Source organism: Mirounga leonina, unplaced genomic scaffold (genome assembly GCF_011800145.1).
Source record: "Mirounga leonina isolate KUSES-001 unplaced genomic scaffold, KU_Mleo_1.0 Mir_125, whole genome shotgun sequence".
Classification (NCBI taxonomy): Eukaryota; Metazoa; Chordata; class Mammalia; order Carnivora; family Phocidae; genus Mirounga; species Mirounga leonina.
The window spans coordinates 17248494-17275892 of NW_023270305.1; the positions used below are offsets into that span (position 1 = coordinate 17248494).

Genomic DNA, 27399 nt, shown 5'->3' on the forward strand with positions numbered 1-27399 from the left:
TCTTCCAGATGATCTAATTTGCTGCTATAGAGTTGCTCATAATATGTTCTTATAATTGTTTGTATTTCTGTGGTGTTGGTTGTGATCTCTCCTCTTTCATTCATGATTTTGTTGATTTGGGTCATTTCTCTTTTCTTTTTGCTAAGTCTGGCCAGGGGTTTATCAATCTTGTTAATTCTTTCAAAGAACCAGCTCCTAGTTTCGTTGATCTGTTCTACTGTTCTTTTAGTTTCTATTTCATTGATTTCTGCTCTGATCTTTATTATTTCTCTTCTGCTGGGTTTAGGCTTTACTTGCTGTTCTTTCTCCAGCTCCTTTAGGTGTAGGGTTAGGTTGTGTACTTGAGACCTTTCTTGTTTCTTGAGAAAGGCTTGTATTGCTATATACTTTCCTCTTAGGACTGCCTTTGCTGCATCCCAAAGATTTTGAATAGTTGTGTTTTCATTTTCATTGGTTTCCATGAATTTTTTAAATTATTCTTTAATTTCCTGGTTGACCCATTCATTCTTCAGTAGGATGCTCTTTAGCCTCCATGTATTTGAGTTCTTTCCGACTTTCCTCTTGTGATTGAGTTCTAGTTTCAAAGCATTGTGGTCTGAAAATAGGCAGGGAATGATCCCAGTCTTTTGGTACCGGTTGAGACCTGATTTATGACCTAGGATGTGATCTATTCTGGAGAATGTTCCATGGGCACTAGAGAAGAATGTGTATTCCGTTGCTTTGGGGTGGAATGTTCTGAATATGTCTGTGAAGTCCATTTGGTCCAGTGTGTCATTTAAAGTCTTTATTTCCTTTGTGATCTTTTGCTTAGACAATCTGTCCATTTCAGTGAGGGGGATGTTAAAGTCCCCCACTATTATTGTATTGTTGTCAATGTGTTTCTTTGCTTTTGTTATTAATTGCCTTATATAATTGGCTGCTCCCATGTTAGGGGCATAGATATTTACAATTGTTAGATCTTCTTGTTGGATAGACCCTTTAAGTAGGATATAGTGTCCTTCCTCATCTCTTATTACAGTCTTTGGTTTAAAATCTAATTTGTCTGATATAAGGATTGCCACCCCAGCTTTCTTTTGGTGTCCATTAGCATGGTAAATGGTTTCCCACCCCCTCACTTTAAATCTGGGGGTGTCTTTGGTTCTAAAATGAGTCTCTTGCAGACAGCATATCGATGGGTCTTGTTTTTTAATCCAATCTAATAGCCTGTGTCTTTTGATTGGGGCATTTAGCCCATTTACATTCAGGGTAACTATTGACAGATAGGAATTTAGTGCCATTGTACTGCCTGTAAGGTGACTGTTACTGTATATTGTCTGTGTTCCTTTCTGGTCTATGTTGCTTTTAGGCTCTCTCTTTGCTTAGAGGACCCCTTTCAAGATTTCTTGTAGGGCTGGTTTCGTGTTTGCAAATTCCTTTAGTTTTTGTTTGTCCTGGAAACTTTTTCTCTCTCCTTCAATTTTCAATGACAGCCTAGCTGGGTATAGTATTCTTGGCTGCATATTTTTCTCATTTAGTGCTCTGAATATATCCTGCCAGTCCTTTCTGGCCTGCCAGGTCTCTGTGGATAGGTCTGTTGCCAATCTAATGTTTCTACCATTGTAGGTTACATATCTCTTGTCCCGAGCTGCTTTCCGGATTTTTTCTTTGTCTCTGAGACTTGTGAGTTTTACTATTAGATGTTGGGGTGTTGACCTATTTTTATTGATTTTGAGAGGGGTTCTCTGTGCTTCCTGGATTTTGATGCCTGTTTCCTTCCCCAAATTAGGGAAGTTCTCTGCTATAATTTGCTCCATTATACCTTCTGCCCCTCTCTCTCTTTCTTCTTCTTCTGGGATCCCAATTATTCTAATGTTGTTTTGTCTTATGGTATCGCTTATCTCTCGAATTCTGCCCTCGTGATCCGGTAGTTGTTTATCTCTCTTTTTCTCAGCTTCTTTATTTTCCATCATTTGGTCTTCTATATTACTGATTCTCTCTTCTGCCTCATTTATCCTAGCAGTTAGCGCCCCCATATTTGATTGTACCTCATTAATAGCCTTTTTTATTTTGATTTGGTTAGATTTTAGTTCTTTTACTTCTCCAGAAAGGGTTTCTCTAATAACTTCCATGCTTGTTTCAAGCCCAGCTAGTATCTTTAAAGTGATGATTCTGAACTCTAGATCTGACATCGTACTAATGTCCGTATTGAGTAGGTCCCTGGCATTCGGTACTACCTCTTGTTCTTTTTGTTGAGGTGATTTTTTCCGTCTTGTCATTTTGTGGAGAGGAGAATAGATTAATGAGAGAACAAAATGCTAGCAGGGTAACAGTGTCCCCAGAAAATATACTTTAAACAAATCAGAAAAGACCTGAAGCACTGGGAAAAGAAAGGGAAAGAGAGAAAAAAGAAAAAGAAAAAAAAAAAAAGAAAAAGATAAAGATAAAGATAAAAACAAACAAAAACAGAACGAAACAAAACAAAAACAGAATGTGATCAAATATGATCAGGCTGGTATATAGATCAGTGCCACCCACTAGATTTTGGGTGTATTTTGGTCTGTTAGAGGAATGTGCCTCCCAAAATTTTAAAGAAAGAAAAACTTATATATGTACAAAAATAAGGGTTGATATGATGAAGGGATGGAATATGACTGTAAAGATGGAAATTATAAAAAAATTTATAAAAGGAATTGATAAGAAGTTGTTTGAAAAACGAAAGAAGAGGATTTAAAAAAAAAAGAAAAAAAAAGGGAGAGAATGTGATCAGGCAGGGGAGTAGAAAAAACCATACACTAGAGATTTAGGGTATATTTTGATCTGTTAGAAGAAACTATCTCAAAATTTTAAAGAGAGAACAACTTATATATATATGCCAAAAATATGGGTAACTACTATGAAGGGATAGAATATGACTCTAAAAATGAAAAATGAAAATGTTTTTTAAAAAAGGGATTGATAAGATGTTGGTTGAAAAAGGGAAAAAGAAAAATTAAAAAAAAAAAAGAAAAAAGACAGTTAAAAAAAAAATTAACTTTGAAAGACAAAAGAATCATGGTAAAAAAGCCATGAATTCTATGTGCAGTATTCCCCTAGCGCTGGAGTTCTGCCGTTCTCATTGATCGGTAAACTTGGTCTTGGCTGGCTGTTCTCGCTGATCTTCTGGGGAGGGGCCTGTTGCCGTGGTTCCCAAATGTCTTTGCCGGAGGCGGAATTGCCCCACCCTTGCCTGGTCCGGGCTAAATAATCTGCTTGGGTTTGCTCTCCGGAGCTTTTGTTCCCTGCAAGCTTTCCATACAGCTTTGGAGGACGAGAGTGAAAGGGCAGCCTCCCAATCTCCACCCCGGAGGAGCCAAGAACTTGGGCCCCACTCCTCAGTGAGCCCCAGAGAAAAGCAGTCAATCATTCCCGTCTCCCCGGTCTCTGGCCACACTCCGTGCTCACCCAGCCTGTGACTGCGCGTTTCTGTCTCTGGCACCCAACCCCGTGTGGAGTCTCCAAACCCAGCAGATCCCTGCGGTGCGCTCCTGCACCTCTCCTCCCTGGGGAGGAAGGGGAGTCTCCCCGGATCTGCCGCTCGTTGGGTCCCTGCTGGAGGAGCAGTGGCCCGACTGTGTCACGGATCATGGTTTATGACAACCCCGAGCTGAGAGCCCATGCCTCGGCTCCGTCTCTGCAGCCGGCTTCCCCGCTCCGATACCTGAGAGCTCTGCCGCACTCAGGCACCCCCGGTCTTTCTGTGACCCTGAGGGTCCTGAGACCACACTGTCCCACGAGGGTTCCACCCCCCACTTAGCCACCGGAGCGATGTCCCTCAGCGGAGCCGACTTCTAAAAGTTCCGATTTTGTGCTCCGCGGCTCTATCACTTGCCAGAAGCGGCCGACAGAGGCCCCTCCCCTGCCGTCTATCCTCCTGAATATGGCCTTGGATTCACTTCTCTGCACGTCCTACCTTCCAGAAAGTGGTCGCTTTTCTGTTCAGAGAGTTGTTGCTATTCTTTTCTTTGATCTCCTGTTGAGTTTGTAGGTGTTCAGAATGGTTTGATCCCTATCCAGCTGAATTCCTGAGAGAAGATGAAATCCAGGTCTCCTACTCCTCTGCCATCTTGCTCCGCCTCCTTCTATCCTTGCATTATTTTAATAGCCTACTACTAGGTTTCTAAAATAATAGCTTCCATTTATTGTGCATGTGATATAATAAAGACTGTGTCTGGTTCTTGTCCCTGATTCCAGACGTAGAGTTTCAATAACCCTTGGAATTTTCTGAGTGGTAGGAGTATCTTTTGTTATTCATAATGGGCCCCCTTTAACCTTACCTGAGTTTATGCTAATCAGGTAACTCAGGATGGGCCCTTAAGGTAGTTTCAGGGGAGGATCTGGGAAAGACTTAGCTCTGAATTAGAGGGTTGGAACTTTACCACCTCTTGGTCCCTGGGGTGGGGAGAGGGACTGGAGATTGAGTTCAGTCGCGCATAAATGATTTAATCAACCATGCCTGCATAATGAAACCCCTTATATAAACTCTGGGACCACTGAAGTTTCCAGGCTGGGGAACACATGGATGTGCTGGAAGGGTGACACCTGAATTTCTCCAGGAGAGGGCATGGAAGTTTTGAATCCCTCCAGTCTCTTCCCCTAGACCTTGCCCTATGCATGTCTTCCACTGGGCTGTTCCTGCGTTGTATCCTTTATAATAAAAAAAAGTAATTGTTTAAGTATAGTGTTTTCAACAAGTTCTGTGTCATTCTAGCAAATTATTGCACTTGAAGGAGGGTTGTGGGAACCCTTGAATCTGTAGCCAGGTTAGACAAAAGTTATGATAGCCTGGGGACGTGTGATGCAAGGGCAGTCTTGTTGGGTATCTTGCCCTTTAACTTATGGGATCTGATGCTAACTCCAGGGGGTATGCCAGAATTAAATTAAACTATAGGACACCCCTTTGGTGTCAAGAGAATTGGTGTCAGAATGCAGTATTTATTCTTTGTCAGGCATTGTGACATGTGTTATTTTATGTAATACTCACTATAGCTAGGTAGCTTCTGGTTTTATCATCCTTGTTTTATAGATAAAGTGAAGTTTTAAAAAAGTCACATAACTTGCCCAGAGTCAGAGCTGGAAGTAAGAAACCCAGTGCTTTCTGTTTGTAAAGTCCTTATTTAACCCTTTATGCTGAGCCCCCTCTTAATTGGAGGGTTGGAACCTTACCATCTCTCCTGTCTGGGAGCTGTGGACTGAGGACTGCTTTTTCTACATCACTTTTGAGCTCAGGCACTTGCAATTTTCCATTATGGTAGGATGGAACCCACACTCCTTAGGCAGCTAGCTGTTCAAGATTCACTACAGTTCATCGGTTTCAAACTAATAATACTGTCCCAGTCTTTATAGAGAACAAAAGAAAACAAACATGTCTTGTGTTTCTTGGATTGGCCACTCAGTGTGTATCTCCAGTGAACTGCATTGGAAATAGAGGCCATATCTTCCAGTTCCTTATAAACTATAATAGAGAAGTCAGAATATATTAAAAGAATGTCAGTATAAAAATAGCACATGATGACCAAATGAGCAGTACAGATAATGAAATGCTTCTGGAATTCAAAAGAGCAGTTTATGGAGCAAATGTATTTTGAGTATGGTCTTGAAGAGATGGTAGGATTTTGATAATTGGCTGGGGAAGAGTATCCTTCTAGGCAGGAAGCCTATGAGTAAAAAAAGAATGGAGGAGGTTGATGGACATATACTGAAAGGTGGTGTTGATGGCAGTGAAGACGTCAGTTTATCTGGAGGGGAATGTTTTCTGAAGCCAGGATCTGCTACCTGTCTCAAAATATGTCTTCAAAAGCTTCAGCATATTGATTTAACTAACTGAACTTGTGCTAAAACTTTGTTCTTTGAAGCTAGAGTTGTTTGAAATTAGCCATCCTCAGGCCAACCTAGGTGATCAGGACAGGTGATCATGTTGGTTAATACCAATTTTACTTAAAAATAAGGTGTAAATACAATTGACAATTACCTTTTTATCTGTCACCTGAGCTGGCCAAGGGTATTTCAAACTATACAAGTTTGAAAGTACATTTAGTAGTGCAACGTCAGAATAAATAGATTAAAAATACCAGTCCGAAGGAAATAGCATTCTTTATGTTGGGTAAGTTTGGGTGACTGTGTTTTTAAAAGTCTTCTTTGGGGCACCTGGGTGGCTCAGTTGGTTAAGCGACTGCCTTCGGCTCAGGTCATGATCCTGGAGTCCCAGGATCGAGTCCCGCATCAGGCTCCCTGCTCGGCAGGGAGTCTGCTTCTCCCTCTGACCCTCCTCCCTCTCATGCTCTCTGTCTCTCATTCTCTCTCTCTCTCAAATAAGTAAATAAAAAAAAAAAAAATAAATAAAAGTCTTCTTTGTACATGAACTCACTACATTGTTTTACATTCAATTTCCTATATTCTGTAGAGTTTGAATTGATTCTATTGGTTCCTGACCAGTTAACGATTTATTGGTCATCTGGGTCCCCATTTAAAATAGAAAAATGTTAACTGATTGTTTCAATTTTATAAGTAATATTTATGCATTTTAGAAAACAAGAAATGTATAAAATACAGCTCAAAATCCTTTTGTACTACTTTTGCTTATCTATGTAGTTGCTTATACAATTTTGTAGTCTTATTATGAGGATTTTCCCATGTCATAAGATTTTCTTGAAAATACAGCTTCTATTAATATGTAAACATGTATCTTATGAGTTTGTTTGTTTTTCTTTAAATAAAACCAGAATAATTTAGTTACCATTTTTAAATACTTTTTTCACTTAATGTATCATGGCTAGCTTTCTAAATGACAGCTTAGATTGGTGTACATCATTCTTTTCAGTGGCTGCCTATATTCCATTGTAGGCATAGATCCTTAGGTAGGCATTTCTCCATTGATGGACATTTATACTCTTTCGACTTTTACCCACAAATAGTGCTTCAGTGAGCATTTTCATATGTATTTTTAATTGTATGAGTACTTATGTAGAATAGAGTATTAGAAATGGAATTATTAGGTAAAAATGTATTTGCCTTTTCAAAAGGGCTCTGTCAGTTTTGGATCCGTGTTTCTCTATGCCTTCACTTTTGCTAGGTATTATCACTGTCCTACATGCAGAGGTGATAGTGGGAAATGTGGCATCACATTGCTTTGATTTGATTTCTTTTTCTTTTTCTTTTTTTAGTTTCTTTTCATATGTGACTGATTTTTTGCTCATTTTATCCTATTGTATTTTCTAATTCTTAATGCTTTCATATTTTACATATAACTCTTTAATTCATCTGGGGTTTATTTTGATTTTGTGAAATGAAAACTACTTGATTCTGGAGGAGATTCATGGGCTAGTAGGCCTTGAAATCATGTATCTGGAAAAATTTAGAAGATAAAAATAAATTTTGCTGCTTTTGGGAAGTAGTTCATTTCAAATTAATTAAAAAAAAAACAACGTAATTCATTATTACCCAACTCTATGAAGTGTGTTGGGGAAATAAGGAAAGTCCTGTCAACAAAAAGACCCCTCCTTACCAACATAGAAGTGAGAGAAAACTCAATTTACTGTTGAGTATGCATGCCAGCTGCGTGCATGTAGATTGTTCAGGAGAGAGTATGAAATTTGCATATAATTTGTTCCTATTTACAATAAAATAGACATGTAAGACTTCTTTTATATTCTTGAGAGACAAATGGGTGCCGCCGTAATAGTCTCCTGCACACCTGGTGATAGATTCCTGAGGTAATTTCAGAGATAGTGTTTGTAGTTCTGAGGGTCAGAAGGCTGTGATGTTGTATTATAAAATCTGGAAACTAATAAGATTATCAATTCCTGATCAAAAGGTTTGGCATATGTTTTTAAGGAGATGTGCTGTGGTAGGCTCCAAAAAGAGATCTAAGTTCTGATCCCTGGAACCTGTGAATATTACCTTATATGGCCAAAAAGGGTCTTTGCAGATATGATTAAGTTGAGGATCTTGAGGTGCAGAAGTTATTCTGGATTATCTGGGTGAGTCCTAAAGACCCACATATATCCTTATAAGAGGGAGGCAGAAGAATATTATACACAAACACAGAAGAGTAGGAGGCAATGTGATGACCAAGGAGACAGATTGGAGTGATGGGACCACAAGGCAAGGATTTCTGGCAGCCACCAGAAGCTGGAGGAGGCAAGGAATGGATTCTCCCCTAGAGCCTTTGGAGGGAGGTGGCCTCACTGACACCTTGATTTTGGCCTACTGATACTGATTTCAGACTTTTAGCCTCTAGACCTGTGAAAGAATAGATTTCTGGTGTTTTTAGCTATCAAGTAATTTGTTATAGCAGCTATAGGAAACTATATATACATGTTTATGTAGAACTTCTGAATTTTAAACAAGCTCCCCAGGTAGTTTGGATACATACCATATGTGTTTGAGAACTACAAGTTTTGTTTATCCTTAATTTTTTTTCATTATTTAGGAGAGTTTAAAAATTCCAAATCATTAGGGTTCTTTGTTTTGAATTTATTACTAATTCTTAGTTTTGTTGTATAGTAATTGGAAAATGTGTCCTGTAAAATTGAGATTTCCATTATGGCTTAACAATCAGTTTTTAGGGTGCCTGGGCGGCTCAGTTGGTTAAGCCGACTGCCTTTGGCTCAGGTCATGATCTGGAGTCCCGGGATTGAGTCCCTCATTGGGCTCCCTACTCAGCAAGGAGTCTGCTTCTCCTTCTGCCCCTCACTCCTCTCAGGCTCTCTCTTTCTCTCATTCTCTCTCTCTCAAATAAATAAATAAAATCTTAAAGAAAAAAAACCCCAGTTTTTATAAATGACCTCCACTCTGGATACTTGGAAAAAAGATAGGCTGTGATATTTGGTATCTGTCTATTGATGTTTTTTAAATTGAGGTGAAATTCACATATCCTAAAATTCACCATTTTAAAGTGAGCAAATCAGTGGCATTTAGTACATTCACAGTGTTGTGCCATCACCACCTCTGTCTAGTTCCAAAACACTTCTTCAGCTCAGAAGGAAACTATACCGTTAAGCAGTTACTTCTCTTTTTTCCGCAGCCCCTGGCAACCACCAAGCTGCTTTCGGTCTCTGTGGATTTGCCAGTTCTGGATATTTCATATAAATAGAATCATATGATATGTGGCCTTTTGACTCCTGCTTTTTTTTACTTAGCATAATGTTTTTGAGGTTTATCCATATTGTAGCTTATATCAGTACTTGATTCATCTTTAAGGCTGAGTAATATTTCCCATGTATATACCACAATTTGTTTTGCCATTCATCCACTGATGGACATTTGAGTTGTCCCTACCTTTTGGCTGTGGTGAATAATGCTGCTTTTATAAACATTTGTGGACAAGTATTTTGAGTACCTGTTTCTCCAGTCCTTCTTGGTAGATACCTAGGAGTGGAATTGCTGTGGATGATTTAGTCATTCTATATTTAACTTTTTGAGAACTGCCAACCTGTTTTCCACAGCAGCTGTGTTTTATATTCTCACCAGCAATGTTTAAGCATTCCACATTTTCCATGACTTCACCATTACTTGTTATTTTCCATTTTTAAAATATGGCCATCCTTGTTAGGTATATAGTGCTATCTCACTGTGGTTTTGATTAGCATTTCCCTAATGACAATGACTGTGAGCATCTTTTCATGTGCTTAATGACCATTTGTATATTGTCTTTGGAGAAATGTCTATTTACATTGTTTGCCCATTTTAAAGATTATTTAAGAGGTGGGGGGCATGAGCAGCGGTGAAGGGAGGGAGAGGGAGAGAGACAATCTCAAACTGACTCCATGCTGAGTGTGGAGCCAGACACGGGGTGCAATCTCACAACCCTGAGATCATGACCTGAGCTGAAATCAAGAGTCAGATGCTCAACCCACTAAGCCACCCAGGTGCCCCATTCTTTGCCCATTTTAGAAAGTTGTTTGTCTTTTTGTTTTTGAGTTGTGAGAGTTCCTTTCTGGATACTAGACCCTTGATTTGGAAAAATTTCTTCATTCTGTGGGTTGTCTTTTACTTTGTTGATAGTGTCCTTTGATGTACAAAAGTTTTAAAATTTTGATTAAGTCCAATTTATCAACTTTTTTCTTTTGTTGCTAGGGCTTGTAGTGTCATAGTTAAGAATCCATTGTCAAATCTGAAGTCATGAAGATTTACCTGCATGTTTTCTTCTAACAGTTTTAAGTTTTAGCTCTTGCATTCAAGTTGTTAATCCATTTATTTTGTCTATGGTACGTTATAGAGGTCAACTTCATTTTTTGCATGTGGGTGTCCACTTATTACCATTTGTTGCAGACTATTCTTTCCCCATTGAATGGTCTTGGCACCCTTGTTAAAAACCAGTTGGTCATAAATGTATGGGTTTATTTCTGAATTCTCTCAGTTCTTTTCCACTGATCCACGTGTCTCTCCTTATGCCAGTATCACAGTGTTTTGATTATTGTAAGCTTTGTAGTAAGATTTTAAGTTGGGAAGTGTGATCCTTCAGCTTTGTTCTTCCTTTTCAGTACTGTTTGGCTACTTGAGACACTTTGCAATTCTATGTGAGTTTGAGGATCAGCTTTTTTATTTCTGCAAAAAAAGGCCATTGGAATTTTGATAGAAACTGCATTAAATCTGCAGATTTATCTTAGGGGGAAAGTTTTCAGTCTTTCACTCTTAAGGATGATGTTAACTGTGGGCTTTTCATAAATACCCTTTTTTTTTTTCTTTTAAACAAATTTTTCAAAATGGAGTTAATTGTAAAACTTTGAACTTGTTTAAAAGTTTTGCCACGGGGCGCCTGGGTGGATCAGTTGTTAAGCGTCTGCCTTCGGCTCAGGTCATGATCCCAGGGTCCTGGGATCGAACCCCGCATCGGGCTCCCTGCTCCGTGGGAAGATGGGGATAAGTCTCCTGGGTTGGGGACTAACCAGTGGGGAGGACCTCTCCCACTCCCCCTGCTTGTGTTCCCCCTCTCGCTGTGTCTCTCTCTGTCAAATAAATAAATAAAATCTTTAAAAAAATAAAAAAATAAAAAAATAAAAGTTTTGCCAGTTTATGGGAGGTAGTCTCAAAATTGAGAACAGAAAAAATTTTTACATGTTAATAATTTTTGTATTTAGTGCATACATGGTCAGGAATATACAGAAAATATTTATGGAAAAGAGGAAAAAGGGACAGGACCTTCAGACCTCATTGAATACAGGGTTTTACTCCCTGAACTGTTGCAGTTGACAATTGCATCTACTTCTAAGACTTCGCTTTTATTATTGGGTTGTGAAAAAGTAAGATTGAGACTTTTAAAAATTTTTCATGTGTTAATTTTTTTCTTAATTTGAAATAAATTTTTATAAATATTAGTTGTTGTTGTTTTTCCCCCCCTGAGGCCTACACAGGAGGAAAGGACCATGGACCTATGGATGCGTCAGAAATTGCTCAGAAAAATGGAAACCTGTTTGTTTGTTTTGTTATAAAAATGGAAGTGCCCTTAGAGTCAGAATACAAATTGTTCTTATACTTGGTAAATTGCCTTAATACATGAATTCTCTATAGATATTTTAAGGGCATTCAGGTAAGTTTTGTGCAAAATATTTTTGATAGGCCAGATCTTAGAAATATTGTTTTGCAGAGAGTGAGGAGATACTACCTTTCATACTCATTTCAGATATTTTCAGTTTTCTTAAATATCTTTGGGAAAAAAAGAACCCTATTAGAATAATTTTGCTTTTTTAGTCTTGCCAGCAACTCCCCTACCCTCTGAAATCTTTTGTGCCTTTGTAAGCTAATGCATTAAGTGAGACTTTTAAATCAGAGATGAGGAAAAGATAAGCTGTGGATGTGGATCAGTGTGTTGCCTAAAACTATTTTTGCATTAAACAAATTATATCTTTCTCTCCATCCTCACTGGAGTTAAAAAAAATAGTGTCACGATTTGTTGCCTCGAATATAGTTGATTTTGATGTGTAGTATATCCATGGTCTCACCAGTCAATGGAGAACAGGTGTTTCCTCTTGGAAAATAGTTTGCACACACACACACATACACACCACACATGCACACATATATACACACGCATACATGCATATGGGTGTGTGTATGTGCATATGGGGGGGTGTGTGTGTATGAGAAAGTTCTGAACAAGGGCAGGATGTATGTGTTTTTTAAATTTTTTATTTTATTTGTTTTTAAAATTTTTTATTTAAATTCAATTTAGTTAACATACAGTGTATTATTAGTTTCAGGGGTAGAATTTAGTGATTCATCAGTTGTATATAACACCCAGTGCTCTCCTTAGTGCCTATCACCCAATTACCTTATCCCCTCATTCACCTCCCCTCCAGCAACCCTCAGTTTGTTTCCTATAGTTAAGAGTCTTATAATTTGCCTCCCTCTCTGATTTTATGTTATTTTATTTTCCCTTCCCTTCCCCATGTTCATCTGTTTTGTTTCTTAAATTCCATATGTGACTGAAATCATGGTATTTATCTTTCTCTGACTGACTTCTAGTTCCATCCACATTGTTGCAAATGGCAAGATTTCATTCTTTTTGATGGCTGAATAATACTCCATTGTGTGTGTGTATACACACACACACACATACACACATTGTGTGTATATATGTACACACCACATCTTTATCCATTCATCCGTCGGTGGATATCTGGGCTCTTTCCATATTTTGGCTATTGTGGACATTGCTGCTATAAACATTGGGGTGCATGTGCCCCTTCGAATCACTATGTTTGTATCCTTTGGATAAATACCTACTAGTGCAACTACTGGGTTGTGGATAGTCCTATTTTCAACTTTTTGAGGAACCTCCATACTGTTTTCCAGTGTGGCTATACCAGTTTGCATTCCCACCAACACTGTAAGAGGATTCCCCTTTCTCTGCATCCTCGCCAATACCTGTTGTTTCCTGAGTTGTTCATTTTAGCTGTTCTGACCAGTGTGAGGTGGTATCTCATTGTGATTTTGATGTGTATTTCCCTGATGCTGAGTGATGTTGAGCATTTTTTCATGTGTCTGTTAGCTATCTGTATGTCTTCTTTGGAGAAATGTCTGTTCATGTTTTCTGCCCATTTCGTGACTGGGTTTTCTGTTTTTTGGGTATTGAGTTTGATAAGTTTTTTTATAAATTTTGGATACTAGCCCTTTATGTGATATGTCATTTACAAATTCCATAGGTTGCCTTTTAGTTTTGTTGATCGTTTTCTTTGCTGTGCAAAAGCTTTTTATCTTGATGAAGTCCCAATAGTTCATTTTTGCTTTTGTTTCCCTTGCCTTTGGAGACATATCTAGCAAGAAGTTGCTGAGGCCGAGGTTGAAGAGGTTGCTGCCTGTGTTCTCCTCTAGGGTTTTGATGGATTCCTGTCTCACATTTAGGTCTTTCATCCATTTTGAGTTTATTTTTGTGTATGGTGTAAGAAAGTGGTCCAGTTTCATTCTTCTGCATGTGGCTGTCCAATTTCCCCAACACCACTTGTTGAAGAGACCATCTTTTTTCCATTGGATATTCTTTCCTGCTTTATTGAAGATTAGTTGACCTAGAGTTGAGGGTCAATTTCTGGGTTCTCTGTTCTGTTCCACTGATCTGTGTCTCTTTTTTTATCAGTTGTATGTGTGTGTGTTAGGCTTCTCCAGAGAAACAGAACCAGTAGGAGATTGATATGTGTATATATCTCTGTGTAAAAAATGTATTTATATATATTTATTATTTATATTATTACACATTACATATATAATTTAACAATGTTACGTTATTTATTATTACATATGTATATACATATATGTGTGTGTGGAGAGAGAGAGAGGAAAGAGGGAGGGAGAAAATTTATGAGAAATTGGCTTTCCTGATTATGGAGTTTGAGAAATCCCATGATCTGCTGTCTGCAAGATTGAGACTCAGGAAAGCCAGTGGCCTAATTCAGTCTGAGTCTGAAGGCCTGAGAACCAGGGGAACTGATGGTGTAAATTCCAGTCCTAGAGCCAGAGAAGATGAGATGTCTCATCTAGCTCAGTGAGGTAGGAAAAAAGGGGTGAATTCTTCTTCCTCTGCATTTTGTTTTATTCAGGCCCTCAACAGATTAGATGTTGCCTACCCACATTGGAGGGGGCGATCTGTTATTACTGAGGTCCACCAATCAATCCTAATCTCATCTAGAAACACCTTCATAGACACATCCAGAAATAATGTACTCCCTGGCCAGTCAAATTGACATATAAAATTAGCCATCACATTGTTTTTCTTATCAGTAGAAGGGATTGATATCTGTTATGGTCCTTTTTGTTTTAGTTAGTATCTTTGGGATATAAAGGGAGCAGGTAGATGGAGAAGAATCTGGTGGCTTTAGAAACCACCAATTGTCCTGATTTGGGTCACTTACATCTGGAATATCTGCTTTGACTCTGTTACCTGTATGCTTCTCATTCCTTTACTTCCCTTTATCATTCTCATATCATAATTCTCGGTAATTTACAAAACCAAAGACTTCTGTGTTGATTTTTTTTTTTTTTTTTTGCTAAAGTGATATAAACATTTACCTATGTTTATGGATGGTAGATGAATGTGGATACCATCAAAGGGATGGCAGATTTTGAGAATCCTTTATAGAGCACAGACTGTCAAACTTATTTGTCTTCTGACATGAATTCTTGGTTGTTTTAACTTTTTAAAGGGAATCATTAAATGGATAGTGGAGGTGAGTGGACAGCAGCTTGCTGTGGTGGTGGTTCACTGACTTGGCTTGACCATTTTCCACATGCTGAAGATGGGCTTTGTAGGTTCTGAAACCCAATTTCCTTGTTTCATCCAGGGTTTATGACTTCGTTCCTGCCAGTGAATTTCATAAGGGATTGATTTTTCAAAAGCCAACAACCTGTTTATTAATTTACATGGGCAGATGGACCTTTCCACTCTGATTATACTCACTGTTTAGAGTATCTTTTTGTGTTGATAATCTAAGTACCAAACAGCATCTAAGTATTGAACAGTGTCTTACCAATAGTAAAAAAGTTGACTAGTGTGTTAAATGGTAATACAATGACTTACCCAGATAGAAAAATAAACCTACGCTAAAGATTTTAATTCATAATAAATGAGAGAATCAGGCAAATGGTATAACTGATTCAAAGGAAAAAAATTAAAAAAAAACCCCCACAAATGTATACCAAGTAAAGGAATGTTGAAATGGATTGCAAGTGGAGACATTAGTGGTCTGTGGGTGAGGGAAGTCAGTTGAACACTCTACCTGATAGGATAGAATCTGCATGTGAGCTGTAAAATGTCACATACAATTGGAATATGATAAGGTGGAAGGGTGTGCTATAGACAATTCCTTGTTTTCCTTGTTTTTTCTTTCTACCTATTACAGTGAGTAGGTGCTGTGAATTACGAGTGGGAGTTAGAGGATATTTGAAGATAGTTCTCTTGGACCATCCTGGAGCCTGATGAACTTTTAGAGTTGTACCATTACTTTGGTAATGAATGTGAACATTTAAAAATAATTTGGTTTTAGATTATTTAAATAATTGGTTATACATGGGTCCAGGTTTGGATTTCTTACAGAAGTTGATAATTTTTTCTTTGGCACTGGGTCCTTTTATGGAAAGCTGGTGGTTACTTGGAATATGGCTGCAAGGAGCAATAATAAATGTAATTTGGTTTTGTATGCTTTTCTTTATAAACATATAATTATTAAAATTGCTTAAAATTGTTAGGAGGCCTTATTATGGGATCGGAAAGAACCCAGGTTTTATGATAATCTGAATTACTTACCTTATTGACAGGGACATGTAAGAAATGATTTCATAACCTTTTTAAAAAATACTTCCTGTACATGTATATTAATGTGTATTTAAACAAATAATTTAAAAATTAACATACATGTATTATATAACTGGGTGCAGTGTTTCTTAGAATAAATGTTGAATGATTTTTTATGATAGATGATTTCTCCTAATATTGTGATGCCCTCTAGTGAATTTAGCCTTTCAGATAAGAAGCTTATGAGAGTAATCATTACAACGAAATCTTATATTCTGGTAATTAGAATTGTTCCTGTATGCCTTGTTGATATGGCAGGTTTCTGTTCCTGGAAATGTTTCAGCAAAGATTTGATAATTTCTCAAGACTCTTATTGTTGAATTAAGTGAAATTGTTCCAGATGACTTCTAAAATCTACTTCAGCTTCAAGGTTCTAGATTCCATGTGTGTTGTTAGTCTCCAGTCAATAAATATTGAACATCCACATAGTGTTTAGCACTGTTCTGAAGGTTGTGAAGTTTTTAAAGGTAGTGTTAAGTCATGGATGTGACTTCAGGTAACTTTTGAACACATCAGTTTGGAGAAAACAATAGTAGTTAACCTCTGTGGAATATTTGTTTTGTCCAATATCCACCCATAAAATATCCATTCTTTTTTTTTTTATGTTATACAGCCATTTAAAATCTTTAATCAAATTTCATAAATTACCAGCCATATTACATGCCATGAATACCTTTCTATAAACAACTTTGCTTTCTGTGTACAAATCAGTGTCAATGAAATAAAAAAATCGTATCCTAGGTGAAGAACTTTATTAACCTTGTTTCAAACATTGTTCCCAGGCTTCTTCAGCTTGATTAGGGGCAAAGAATGAATTGTGTATAAGCAAAAACTGAAAAGAGCTGCAGTGTCCAAGGGGCTTGGGCTTAAAAATATTAGAGATCTAGATTTTATCAGATCCATGAACAAAATTTTAAAAAGCAGTCATAATATAAGATAGCAGCTCCCAGTAACTTCTTCAAGTTTTATCTTCTTCAGAAGTTGACTCAATTCAGTTTGCTTCATTCTTGGAGGCTTCATCAAAATTCTCCACAAGATCTGGAACTTCATCATCATCATCCTCTCCGGTAGCAAGTGGTGCTTTTCCATCCACAGACTGTTTGGGCAGAGCTTCAGCCAGTCTTCTTAAACTAGTCAGACTGTCTGCAGCAAGTTGATTTAAGATCCTGGGTAGCATTTCTGTCAGCTGCTTTGTCTCAGCATAGCCTGGAATGGTGAAAGCGTTCACAGCCAGCGATGCCTGAACTTTGGGGTTGTTAAAGTGGAGCACTGGTCCTTGGTTTGTGAACATATTCACTTCTTCAATACCAGAGATATTGTTTACCCCGAACTTCTTTAAGGAGAACTGAAGTTTTTTATCATCTGCTGTAGCCGTTCTATGAACCACCTTCTTTCGGCAGGCAGTTCCTTTCCCACCAATGCGCACTTGTGCATGCAGTTTGGCGAGTTTCTCCTGGTTCATGATAGTTTCTTTCATCTTGTTGGAGTGGAAATGGGACCGCGTGGGGGAATAGGGTAGGCGCTCAGGGGATCTTGAGCGGACGAGCTGAGATTAGGTGCACACATGCGGGCACGCAAGATGGCAGCTCTATAAAATATCCATTCTTCAAAGTTTAGAGACTCTACTACTCATTCTTGTGCTTAAGAATTCTTTGAGGACATTTTTGACTTTTAAGGTTTCTTTTGGCCTTCAGAGTCATTTACCATCTTCTTCATTGGATTTTAATGCTAATATAGCTCTTGTCCTTTGGTTTTCATCACCTAGACTAAGCAGAAATTGATTTCTGCATTTGTTGGTAAATAATTTCATCAGGTTGGGAACTGACTTTTTATTACCCTGGATTCTACCTATTTGTGGTATACTGGGGTCAGTGTTCGTTGTACCGAGACAATATAGCATACATCTTCACTGTAATTATTAGAAAGATAAGGTGAGCCACAAGAACAAAGGAATGTTATATTGTAATGTATGAGATAAATTTTTCTCGTTTCTGGAAACTTTGTTGTCCATTCATGAAACTATTTCTTTGCTCCAAAGCTTTCGTATGTAGTTCCTAACTTGTATATACCATGTTATAGATTAATAGTGAACTTAATGACCTGACTACTCCTGAAGCACCATCTCTCCTTTATTTTAGTTTTATGTGACCTAAAGACTTGATGTTATCAACATGCAGCATTATCTTTCCATTTAGAATCTAAGTGAGAAATGAGAGAGAATGTGAGAAGGAATGAAACAGGAAGCTTTCCTAATGCAAGGGGAGATGCTCAGAAGTACCCAGTCTAGGATTTTAAGAAGGCCAGAGGATTGAATAGGGCTCTAGTAAAGAATATTTCAGTGAATGTAGGAACTTAGAAAAATTCCATGTGACTCCATGTGCCTTTTGGTGAAGATAGAAGAACTACTTTATAGGATTTCTTTTTTCTTTCTTTTTTTTTTTTTTTTTAAGATTTTGTTTATTTGAAAGAGAGAGCATGCTCGAGAGCGCAAACATGAGCAGGGTGGAGGGGCAGAGGGAGAAGCCAACTCCCTGGTGAGCAGGGAGCCAGATGGTAGGGCTCAAACCCAGGACCCTGGGATCATGACCTGAACTGAAGGCAGACACTTAACCAGTTGAACCACCCAGGCGCCCCTAGTTTTTGGAGTTTCTTGAGATTTTATGATTTTCCTCTTTTCCCCCTCTATTTCTCTTTGTCTTTCTCCTCCCAAGGGTTTTTATAGCATTGAAAATCTCAAGGGGTTATTTAAGGGATAGAAATTATGGGATAAGTTGTGGTTTGAATTCTGTGGCTCAGGATCTGGGAACATAAAGTGAAGAGTATTGGTGAGGGATTAAAAAAATAGGCATAAACTGGTCATAGAGGCATTTGGAAGAAAAGACAGGGAGATAGGAATGGGTCTCTCATGGTTTATGAGAGTTAACATAAGAGATTGGTGGTATTAAGATAGAGTTTTATAGATTATTATTCCAAGTTAGGTGTGTGTTCATAGTAGTTAAAGACTGTTGCTACTAGTGCTATTTTTAGGTATGTTTAAGTCAAGTTGGCTTTTGCATACTGATCTGAAAACTTGATCACTATGTATTATACAATTTCTATGAGAAAGTGCATTCTGAATTCTAAACCTCTGACTTAAATGCAAAGTTTTGGAATGCTACCTGTTCATAATTTGAGACTGTTGTATTTGTCCATATTTTGATAGAATTCCCAACTTGAGGCATTTCTAATCTGGGAACCAAAATTTTATTTGACTGTAAATTAGATAAACCCCTGTGGAATAATGATATGTATAAAAATAAATGACTTCTGCCCCCAAACATCATAATCTTGTTGAATGCCACAAATTAGAGAAGATTACATTTGTTTAAAAAATTTTTACTGACGTAACTTTGGTAACCAGAAACTACAATAATATTTGGCATAGTATTTGTAACTTAAGATTTGGTTTTATATTATGCAAGCATTAAAAAAAATCTCTGAAGATTCAGATGGCTTCTGAGTGCTGACTGTTTCACATAGGCAAGGGAAATCAAGCCTTCTGGGGTCTAGTTGGGTTGCCCCATTGCTTTGTTTCTTTGACTAAGTCATTTTCCCTTTCTGGGCCTTAGCTTCTTGATCTACAAAATAAGAATGTTCATTAACAGCATTATTCATAATAGCTAAAACCTGGAAAATACTCTAATGTCTAACAGAATAGATAAATTTTGGTATATTTTTACAGTTAAATACTATACAGTAACAGAAAAGAACGGACCATTCCCACAGTTATTAATATGGATGAATCTTGCAAACATAGTTTTGAGTTAAAAAAACCAGATACAGAAGAGTATATACTTGTTGATTCCATTTTAGTAAAGTTAAAAAACAGATAACACTAACTATAGTGCTAGGAGTCAAATAGTGGTTACAGTCTGATTAGGAGTAGTTAGTGATTGGGACGGAGCATTTATGAAGGAGGCTTTTGGGTTGCAGGTGATGTTCTATCTTGATCTGGGTATATTCACTTTGTAAAAATTCATCAAGCTATATACTTAGGATTTGTACACTTCACTGTGTGCTTTATGCTTCAGTTAAAATAAGGTTGAAACTGTGCACTAAAACAAAACACAAAAAAGAAAAAAGTAAAAGAAACAAGGTTTGAGGGGTGCCTGGGTGGCTCAGTTGGTTAAGCATCTGCCTTCAGCTCAGGTCATGGTCCCAGGGTCCTGGGATCGAGCCCTGCATCGGGCTCCCTGCTCGGTGGGAAGCCTGCTTATCCCTCTCCTGTTCCCTCTGCTTGTGTTCCTGCTCTCACTATCTCTCTCTCTCTGTCAAATAAATAAATAAAATCTTAAAAAAAAGAAAAGTTAAAAAAAAAAAAGAAGCAAGGTTTAAACAAGGTTCAAAATCTCAGCTATGCCACTAAAAAATTATTTTAGGCAATTCATTGACCTCCCTGAATCTTAATGATTCTATAAGATGGAAGTAATACCTGCTTTTTGAATTTCAGTTGAGGTAGTAAACATTTGACAACACATTGGAGACTAGAAAATGCTCTCTGAATGTAAGGTGACATTATTTTTCTGTTATACTTTTGTGTTGTATTGTTACTTTCTTAAATAGAAAGGACCCCATATAAATTCAGAAGTGGTAAAAGGACCAAGAATTGAAAGACACTGTGATCAACTGAACCACATTTGTTTCTGCCTGCTTTTGAATTCCTGAAAAAAACATAAAATAGTAGTAGCAATTCATCTGACTTTCCTCATTTTTTATACCAAGCCATTCAGCAAGTAGTATTTGAGCTCTTTCCAAGTGTGCTGGGTTTTATGCTGAGTCTATAATAGTGAACAGTATCAACATAGTTCTCACAACCATAGAACTGTAAACCTAAAATTCTGGCAGGAGTGATGGGCCGAAAACAGGAAAATAGATAAAGGAACAAAATAACTGCAGGTTGTAATGAGAGCCATAAAGGAAGCAATCAGGATTGAGGTGGAAGAGTAACTACCAATGGGAACTTGCTCTACCAAGGGAAAGTAGTGGTCAGCCTTAGTGAACGCTTCTCTAAGGGGACAACACTAAGCTGACACTTAAAAGGAAGAAAGGAAGATAGTTAAGCAGCAAGTCTGAGAGGACCATTTTAGGCATCATGGACAATTTGCATAAAGCCCGGAGGCAGGAAATAGCCTGTAGGAGAACCTGACAGAAGAGAGTGGTTGGAATGTGGGTGAAGGGGAGTGGGAGGTGATATACTTGGAAAGATGAGAGGTGGGTGCCAACTCATAAAAGACTTGTAGATTTTGGGTGGGAATTTGATTTTTACTGTAGGCCCAGTGGAAAGCCATTAAAGAGTCTTAAAACAGGGAAATGATAATCGGGTTGACATTTTGCTTTTTTTTTTTGCTACAATATGGGGAAAGGACTGGCCGTGGGTGGGGGTATGGTTTGGCCAAGGGTGAAGGAGAGGAAGTCAGTCACAACAGTTCAAGCACAAGATGATGATGGCGTGGATTAAGGTGGTGGCAATAGCCGTCGATGCAGCATGTTGGATTTAGGATGGGTGTTGGAGATGGAGTTGACAGATCTCTTGCTGATTTTATTGGATTTGGGGAGTGTGAGGGAAAGGAAAGAATGAAAGATGACTCCTGGATTTCTCATAGAGAATTGGGGTGGATGCTGATGTTGTTTATGGAGCTGGAGAGAACTGAGGGCGGAGTGGATGTGGAGGAAGGCCCGGGAAATGATGACATTTATTCTGCATGTGTTCAGTTTGATAGGACTTTGAAACACCCAAGTGTCAGGTCATCAGCTCAGACTGAGAGTCCGGAGCTCAGGGGAGACAGTTGTGTTGGAGATATCTTTTGGAAAGGTCAGCAGGAGGATGATGGGGAGGAAGGAAGAAAGAGGAAAAGGATGTAGAGAAGACAACCAGTGTCCGAGCGCTAGGCAGCCCCAGCATTTTGAGGTCCAGGAGAGGGGCAGGAGCCAACTGAGGAGACCAGGAGGGCCAGGTCAGTGGGGTCAGAGGCTAACCAGGAGGACGATGTTCACAAAAGCCAGGAGAGCCTAGCGTTTCAAGGAAGAAATGGCCGTTCATATGGAATGCTGCCAAGAGGTAGAGTGAAATGAGGACAGTGAAGTGGCCATTGGATTTGGCAGCGTGAAAGTGGACTTTTCTCCTGAAGTGGTTTCAGTGGAATGGTAGAGGCCAAAAGCTGGACTGAAGAGGGAATGGGAAGTGAGAGACTGTGTGTGTTGTGGTGCATTTCTCTGTTGGGTAGTCACGAAACGTATATGAGGAATCTTAAAAAGCCAGTCAGTAAACTTGGGGGTTTGCCTTCTTTCCCCATAAATGGCTGTAGTAAGTTAGCATTGGCCTTTAGCCTCCCAGTAATTTTCCTTTGGTTAACATTTGATTATTCATTTTTAAAAGCTTCTGAATTTCATAGGTGGCTTCCATTTTAGAGTAAAATCAAATGTTCAATCTGTGTTAACTTGTAGAGTTAGTATTGTATTAAATTAAAACTTGGAGTATTTACCTTTTCAGGAAAGTAATTATAAGCCTTGGAAATTATGCAAGGACTATTTCATCTTGAAACACTTAGAAATTCATTTTGGTTTTTTGTAATTACAGTGTTTCGGTAAGAGAGACATCTAAACAGGGATTGCATTTGGCAGTTATGTACATGTTCTTGTTCTAAACTAAGCACTGTTTCTGCAGTTTAGACTTTTCTTTTATAAATAGAATTTTAATCCATGTAGGTTAAATTTTTTCCAGGCATGTTATAATTAGTACTGGCTACAACTTAATCCTAAAATGTGTAGGAGAAATTTAATAATATCTTTTTTTTTTAAGATTTTATTTATTTATTTGACAGAGAGAGACAGAGAGGGAACACAAGCAGGGGGAACAGCAGAGGGAGAGGGAGAAGCAGGATCCCCACCGAGCAGGGAGGCCGATGCGGCACTCGATCCCAGGACCCCGGGATCATGACCTGAGCCTAAGGCAGACGCTTATCGACTGAGCCACCCAGGTGCCCCGATATTTAATAATATCTTATAAGCACTCCTTCCATTAAATGAAAACAAGTAGAAATTATTTGAATATTTAAAAAATCCTGTTTTTTCATAACAGTGTGGAAAAGCTAGTATGGCTACTTAAAAAGAAGTTAATATGTTGCCTGCTTGGTCCTGTCACTGGGAATGATATAACTTATGTTTTGCAGACACATGATCTTATATACCACGACAGCTCATTCATAAATTCTCTTGAATGCATTAATGCAGTTACCCAGACGAAAAGTATTGTTGTAGGATCTACTTTCCAAATGTGATTGTCCTGCCAATTCAGGCCCACTGCACTGACCAACACATAGACTTGCTTAAATTCTAAGAACAGGGTAGTTTGGATAATAGGAAATTGTTCAGGAGACTTGTTAAGAAGCATCTTCTCTGGAGTAAGATACATCTGGGGTCTCAGTTTTTTAATCTCTGTGTTATCAAAAATAAGGCAAGTCTGAAAAAACTGTCACAGCCAAAAGGAGCCTAGGGAGACATGATGACTAAATATAATATGGTATCCTGATGGGATCCTGAAACAGAAGAAAGACATTAGATAAATACTAAGGAAATTTAAATAAAGCATAGATTTTAGTTGATAAAAATGTACCTATTGGTTCATTAATTGTGGTAAATGTACCATACTAACATAAGATATTAATAATGGGGGAAAATAGCTATGGGGTATATGGGAGTTCTATACTATCAATATAATTGTGTAAATTTAAAACTTCTAAAGCAAAAAGTTTATTAAAAAAATGTGGGGTAGGAAATATTTTTATAGACATTGTTGGAAAATACAGCCCATCACACTTTTAGGACTCTGGAGGATCTCAGTTTCCTTATCTTTAAAATGGGTTATGATAGTACTTCCCTCCATAGGGTTGTTGTGTGGATTAAATGAGGTAATGCAAGTGCCTGGCATACTGTCTGGCATGGTAAATGCTCAACAAATGCTATTAAACAGTAATGAATGATGACAACTCATTTAAAATTTTTTTAAATGTCTGCATAAGAAAAAAGCATATTCATATTTGATGGAGTTGGAAGAAGTTTGGCTTTGCCAAATTAGAATTAATTTAAGGCCTAACCACTTTGAACCTGAACTACTATATCATCCATCCTTAATTTTTTCTGCAGTTTGTCCCTGCCTCCTCCATGTAGTAGTTGGAATTGGCAACACTAAATGTGCATGTGTTTTAAAATGTAATTGCATATTCTTACAGAATTTTGGAGATTCCCGGTTGCTTTAATTTGAATTTAAAACTGAAACCCTTAATGGATTTTAAAGGCAATTCTGCTTTCCTTTTCTCAAGCCTGGAAGACGATAGACATGGGAAAGAATATTGAACAAGGAATTAGGAGACCTCACTTTTAGCCCCAAGTCTGGCTTTAAATATAGGTTTGGGGCAGTTTCTTTCACCTTTAGAAACTTAGTTTTCTAATTGGTAAAATAGGAGATTGGACTAAATGATTTGTAGTTGTGAAGTTGACTTACATTGACATCCAGTTGAGAAGTGCACTCAGAGCTCTTTGGGAGGCTTTACTCTTCCAGGGTTGCCTCACAAGAAAATTGTCCTTGCCTTGTGTTTACATCTCATTTTCAATCAACTGTATATTACTCTGCTTGATGATTCATTATATTCTCTATAGCGGGCCCCACGTGACTCCTTAATTGCTTTAAAACCTCAAACCTGCTTTCCAAGTTTGAAGATTTGTTGCTATTCGTTGAGGATGATCACTAGAATGCGCTAAAGGTTCTGTAGGGATTTCTTGAAAAGGAGTTGGAAAAATATTTTAAGTATAGCATTGTTGGAATAAGTATTAGAGCCTCCCAAGTCCGTCTTTTTGAAGCATACAGGCCTCATTTGGAAATAATGACTTCTCATATTTCCTTTTAAGTTGATTTACTTTGTGGGACTTCCATTGTACTCTGTGACCCTAGATTTGAGACTATTTTAAATTTTCAGTGTTTACTCAATGTCATATAACTGTTAGATTTTCTAATAACCAATATTTTTTATTGTCATTTTAAGATAGTAGCATTAGAAGAGTATGATAGGCAAGAGCTGTGTTTGTGCAGAATAAAATCCCTAGTGTACATCTAGTTTCTGTTTCTTTGTCCATGAGCTTAAGGGAAAGCTAAAGCTTACCCATACATTTAATAAATCTCAGCCATCAAATTTTAATATGACTAAAACTGGTATGATCAGCATGTTTAAGTATGTGTATGTCTAAGTACATATGAGTAACATATTTGCCAGATAGTTTTTAAAAAGTGATTTCACTTTTAAATAATTAAACTGAAGTATTTATCAAATACGATTTCATTTTTTCAAATGTGTGGTAAGTTCAATTTTAGCAAGCTGAAATTCTATTTGTAGCAATAATTTTGCCACAGTAATGGTACGTGTGTGTTAAACTTTTAAAGAGCAGTAACTCTCAGTTAAGCAGAAAGTTCTTTAGACTCTGACAAATTATCCAAACTAACAGACTGCTATGTGGTAGAAGTATTTTTTGATAATAATTCGACTTAGGCTGATCTTTCTCCAATAAATACTTGAATATTTTCCATGGAAAGCATTGTGGTAAGAGATATATATGACTATTGGAAACCATTAACTTTAGAAATTATCAGCAGATGTTTTCCTTGCATGGTTGATTTCATTTAGTTTGGTCACTCCTTAGCTTAATAATTCTAAACTAACTGGAAAGATGCATGGCTAACATTTGCACAAATGTTTGGAACTTACTGAGGCATATAGCAGGTTTCCAATAAATGGAATTTGCACCTTTTATATTTCTCTAACAGGTTTTTTTTTTCCTCTTTATTTTTAAGGAGGTATGCTGTGCAGTGTCATCTTTTTTCAAACCTTGCCATTTGTGGTATATAGGGGATAAGGTAGAAAAAGTGATTCTTTATAGAAGTTTGGTTTTATTAGAGGCTAATAAAAATTAGCTTTCTGTCTTTACTAAGCACATATTTCCATTGGTCATAAGTAGTTCTAAGGGTTTGCTTTCTTTAGTGTTGAACACTCTTTTATTCTAAATAAAATTCTTATTTTTATCTCCTAGTTGAATGATGACATTTGAATTTCTCTAGCAAAAAGAGAATTTTACTTTCTTTATTGCTATTTTTAATGGTATCTAACATTCCCCCCAGTCTATGTTAAATAATTAGAATAGTGTATTATATCATTTTTAGATTAAAAGTAGTTATTTTAGAAAAGGAAATTTTGAGTTAATTCTGTAGTAGATTGTTTTTTAGTTTGCCAATTTATTGCTTTCTTAAGCCCCCATTTTTGAGTTTAATATTTGTCATATATGTTATATATTTATATATTAGTTTGAAGTTGGGTCCAGAAGAGTCAACTGTTTTTTTCCCCCCCAATCTTTGGGGCACGTGTTTTGAGTACATTTTATAAATGTAAGACTTTCTCCCTACTCTCAGGTAACTCTTGTTTTTTATATTTAAACTCTTATGGCTATTTAGGAGTACTAAGTCTTTTCTAATTTGTTAGAAAATATTAAGCATTAAAATTATATAATGAACTGGAAAGTGCAAGTAAAATCCCCATTGCTTACAAGGCAGAGAGTGAATTTGTTATAGTCAGGAAAGGGCATTATCTTAGAACTGTTGATAGCCTTAACTGTCATGTTTAAAAGCATTTTTTTTTTTTTTTTTTTTTTTATTTATTTGAGACAGAGAGAATGAGAGAGAGAGCACATGAGAGGGGGGAGGGTCAGAGGCAGAAGCAGGCTCCCTGCCGAGCAGGGAGCCTGATGCGGGACTCGATCCCGGGACTCCAGGATCATGACCTGAGCCGAAGGCAGTCGCTTAACCAACTGAGCCACCCAGGCGCCCTAAAAGCATTTTTTAATATAAAAATTAAACCATGAAATTTTGATATCACATTTTACAAGTCATAGAAAATTGTATTAGAAACATGCTGTAATTAATTTAGCATTATTAACGGGTTATCTACTTGTACTTGTTATTTCCACTTCGCTGTAGACTGGTAGAAACTTTGACATCTATTGGGATTTGTCTTCAGTTTACATTTGGGAGCCATTGATCTAACCAACCTCGTCTTCTCTCACCACTCTTCAGAAATAGCCAGCCTTGTCCTCTCGCTCTTCTGGCCTGACTGTTGCTTAGTTTTGACTTGCTTGTTTTTGTTCATGTGGTTCCTTCGTTTCCGGTTTCATGCCACTTATCCTTCATGGTTCATTTCAAATCCTCCTTGTGGCAGAGACTCTTGTTCTTCCCCTCTTCCTGAGCCCGGAGGTAGCTCTTGGTTCCCATGTGACTGAATTTCCCCCACTAGAATGTGAGTAGAAATGATGTGTTGCTGTTCTTGGTGCTTTTCCTCTTCTGCTGGCTGGATGTGTACCATAATGTGGAACCAGGGGGATGTGGAGCCACAGTGGAAGCAACCTGGATCCCTGAATGACTGTGTGGAAGAGAGTTGTCTGCCAGCCTGAACCTTCCTCCCTACCTCCTTATTACTGTATATGGAAGAAATAAACTAGTGTGGGAAGCCATTGCACATTGATTC

At 37.7% G+C, this 27399-nt stretch overlaps 2 protein-coding genes across 5 annotated transcripts in view; one reads left to right on the plus strand and one right to left on the minus strand.

Moving 5' to 3' along the window:
- Positions 1-27399, plus strand: part of LCLAT1 (lysocardiolipin acyltransferase 1) — a 190670-nt gene that overhangs the window by 19961 nt on the left and 143310 nt on the right. The gene's annotated exons all lie outside the window — the stretch shown is intronic.
- Positions 16791-17276, minus strand: LOC118007737 (transcription factor BTF3-like). The gene has a single exon (XM_035000847.1). It carries the CDS (start codon positions 17274-17276, stop codon positions 16791-16793), a length of 486 nt encoding a protein of 161 aa, XP_034856738.1.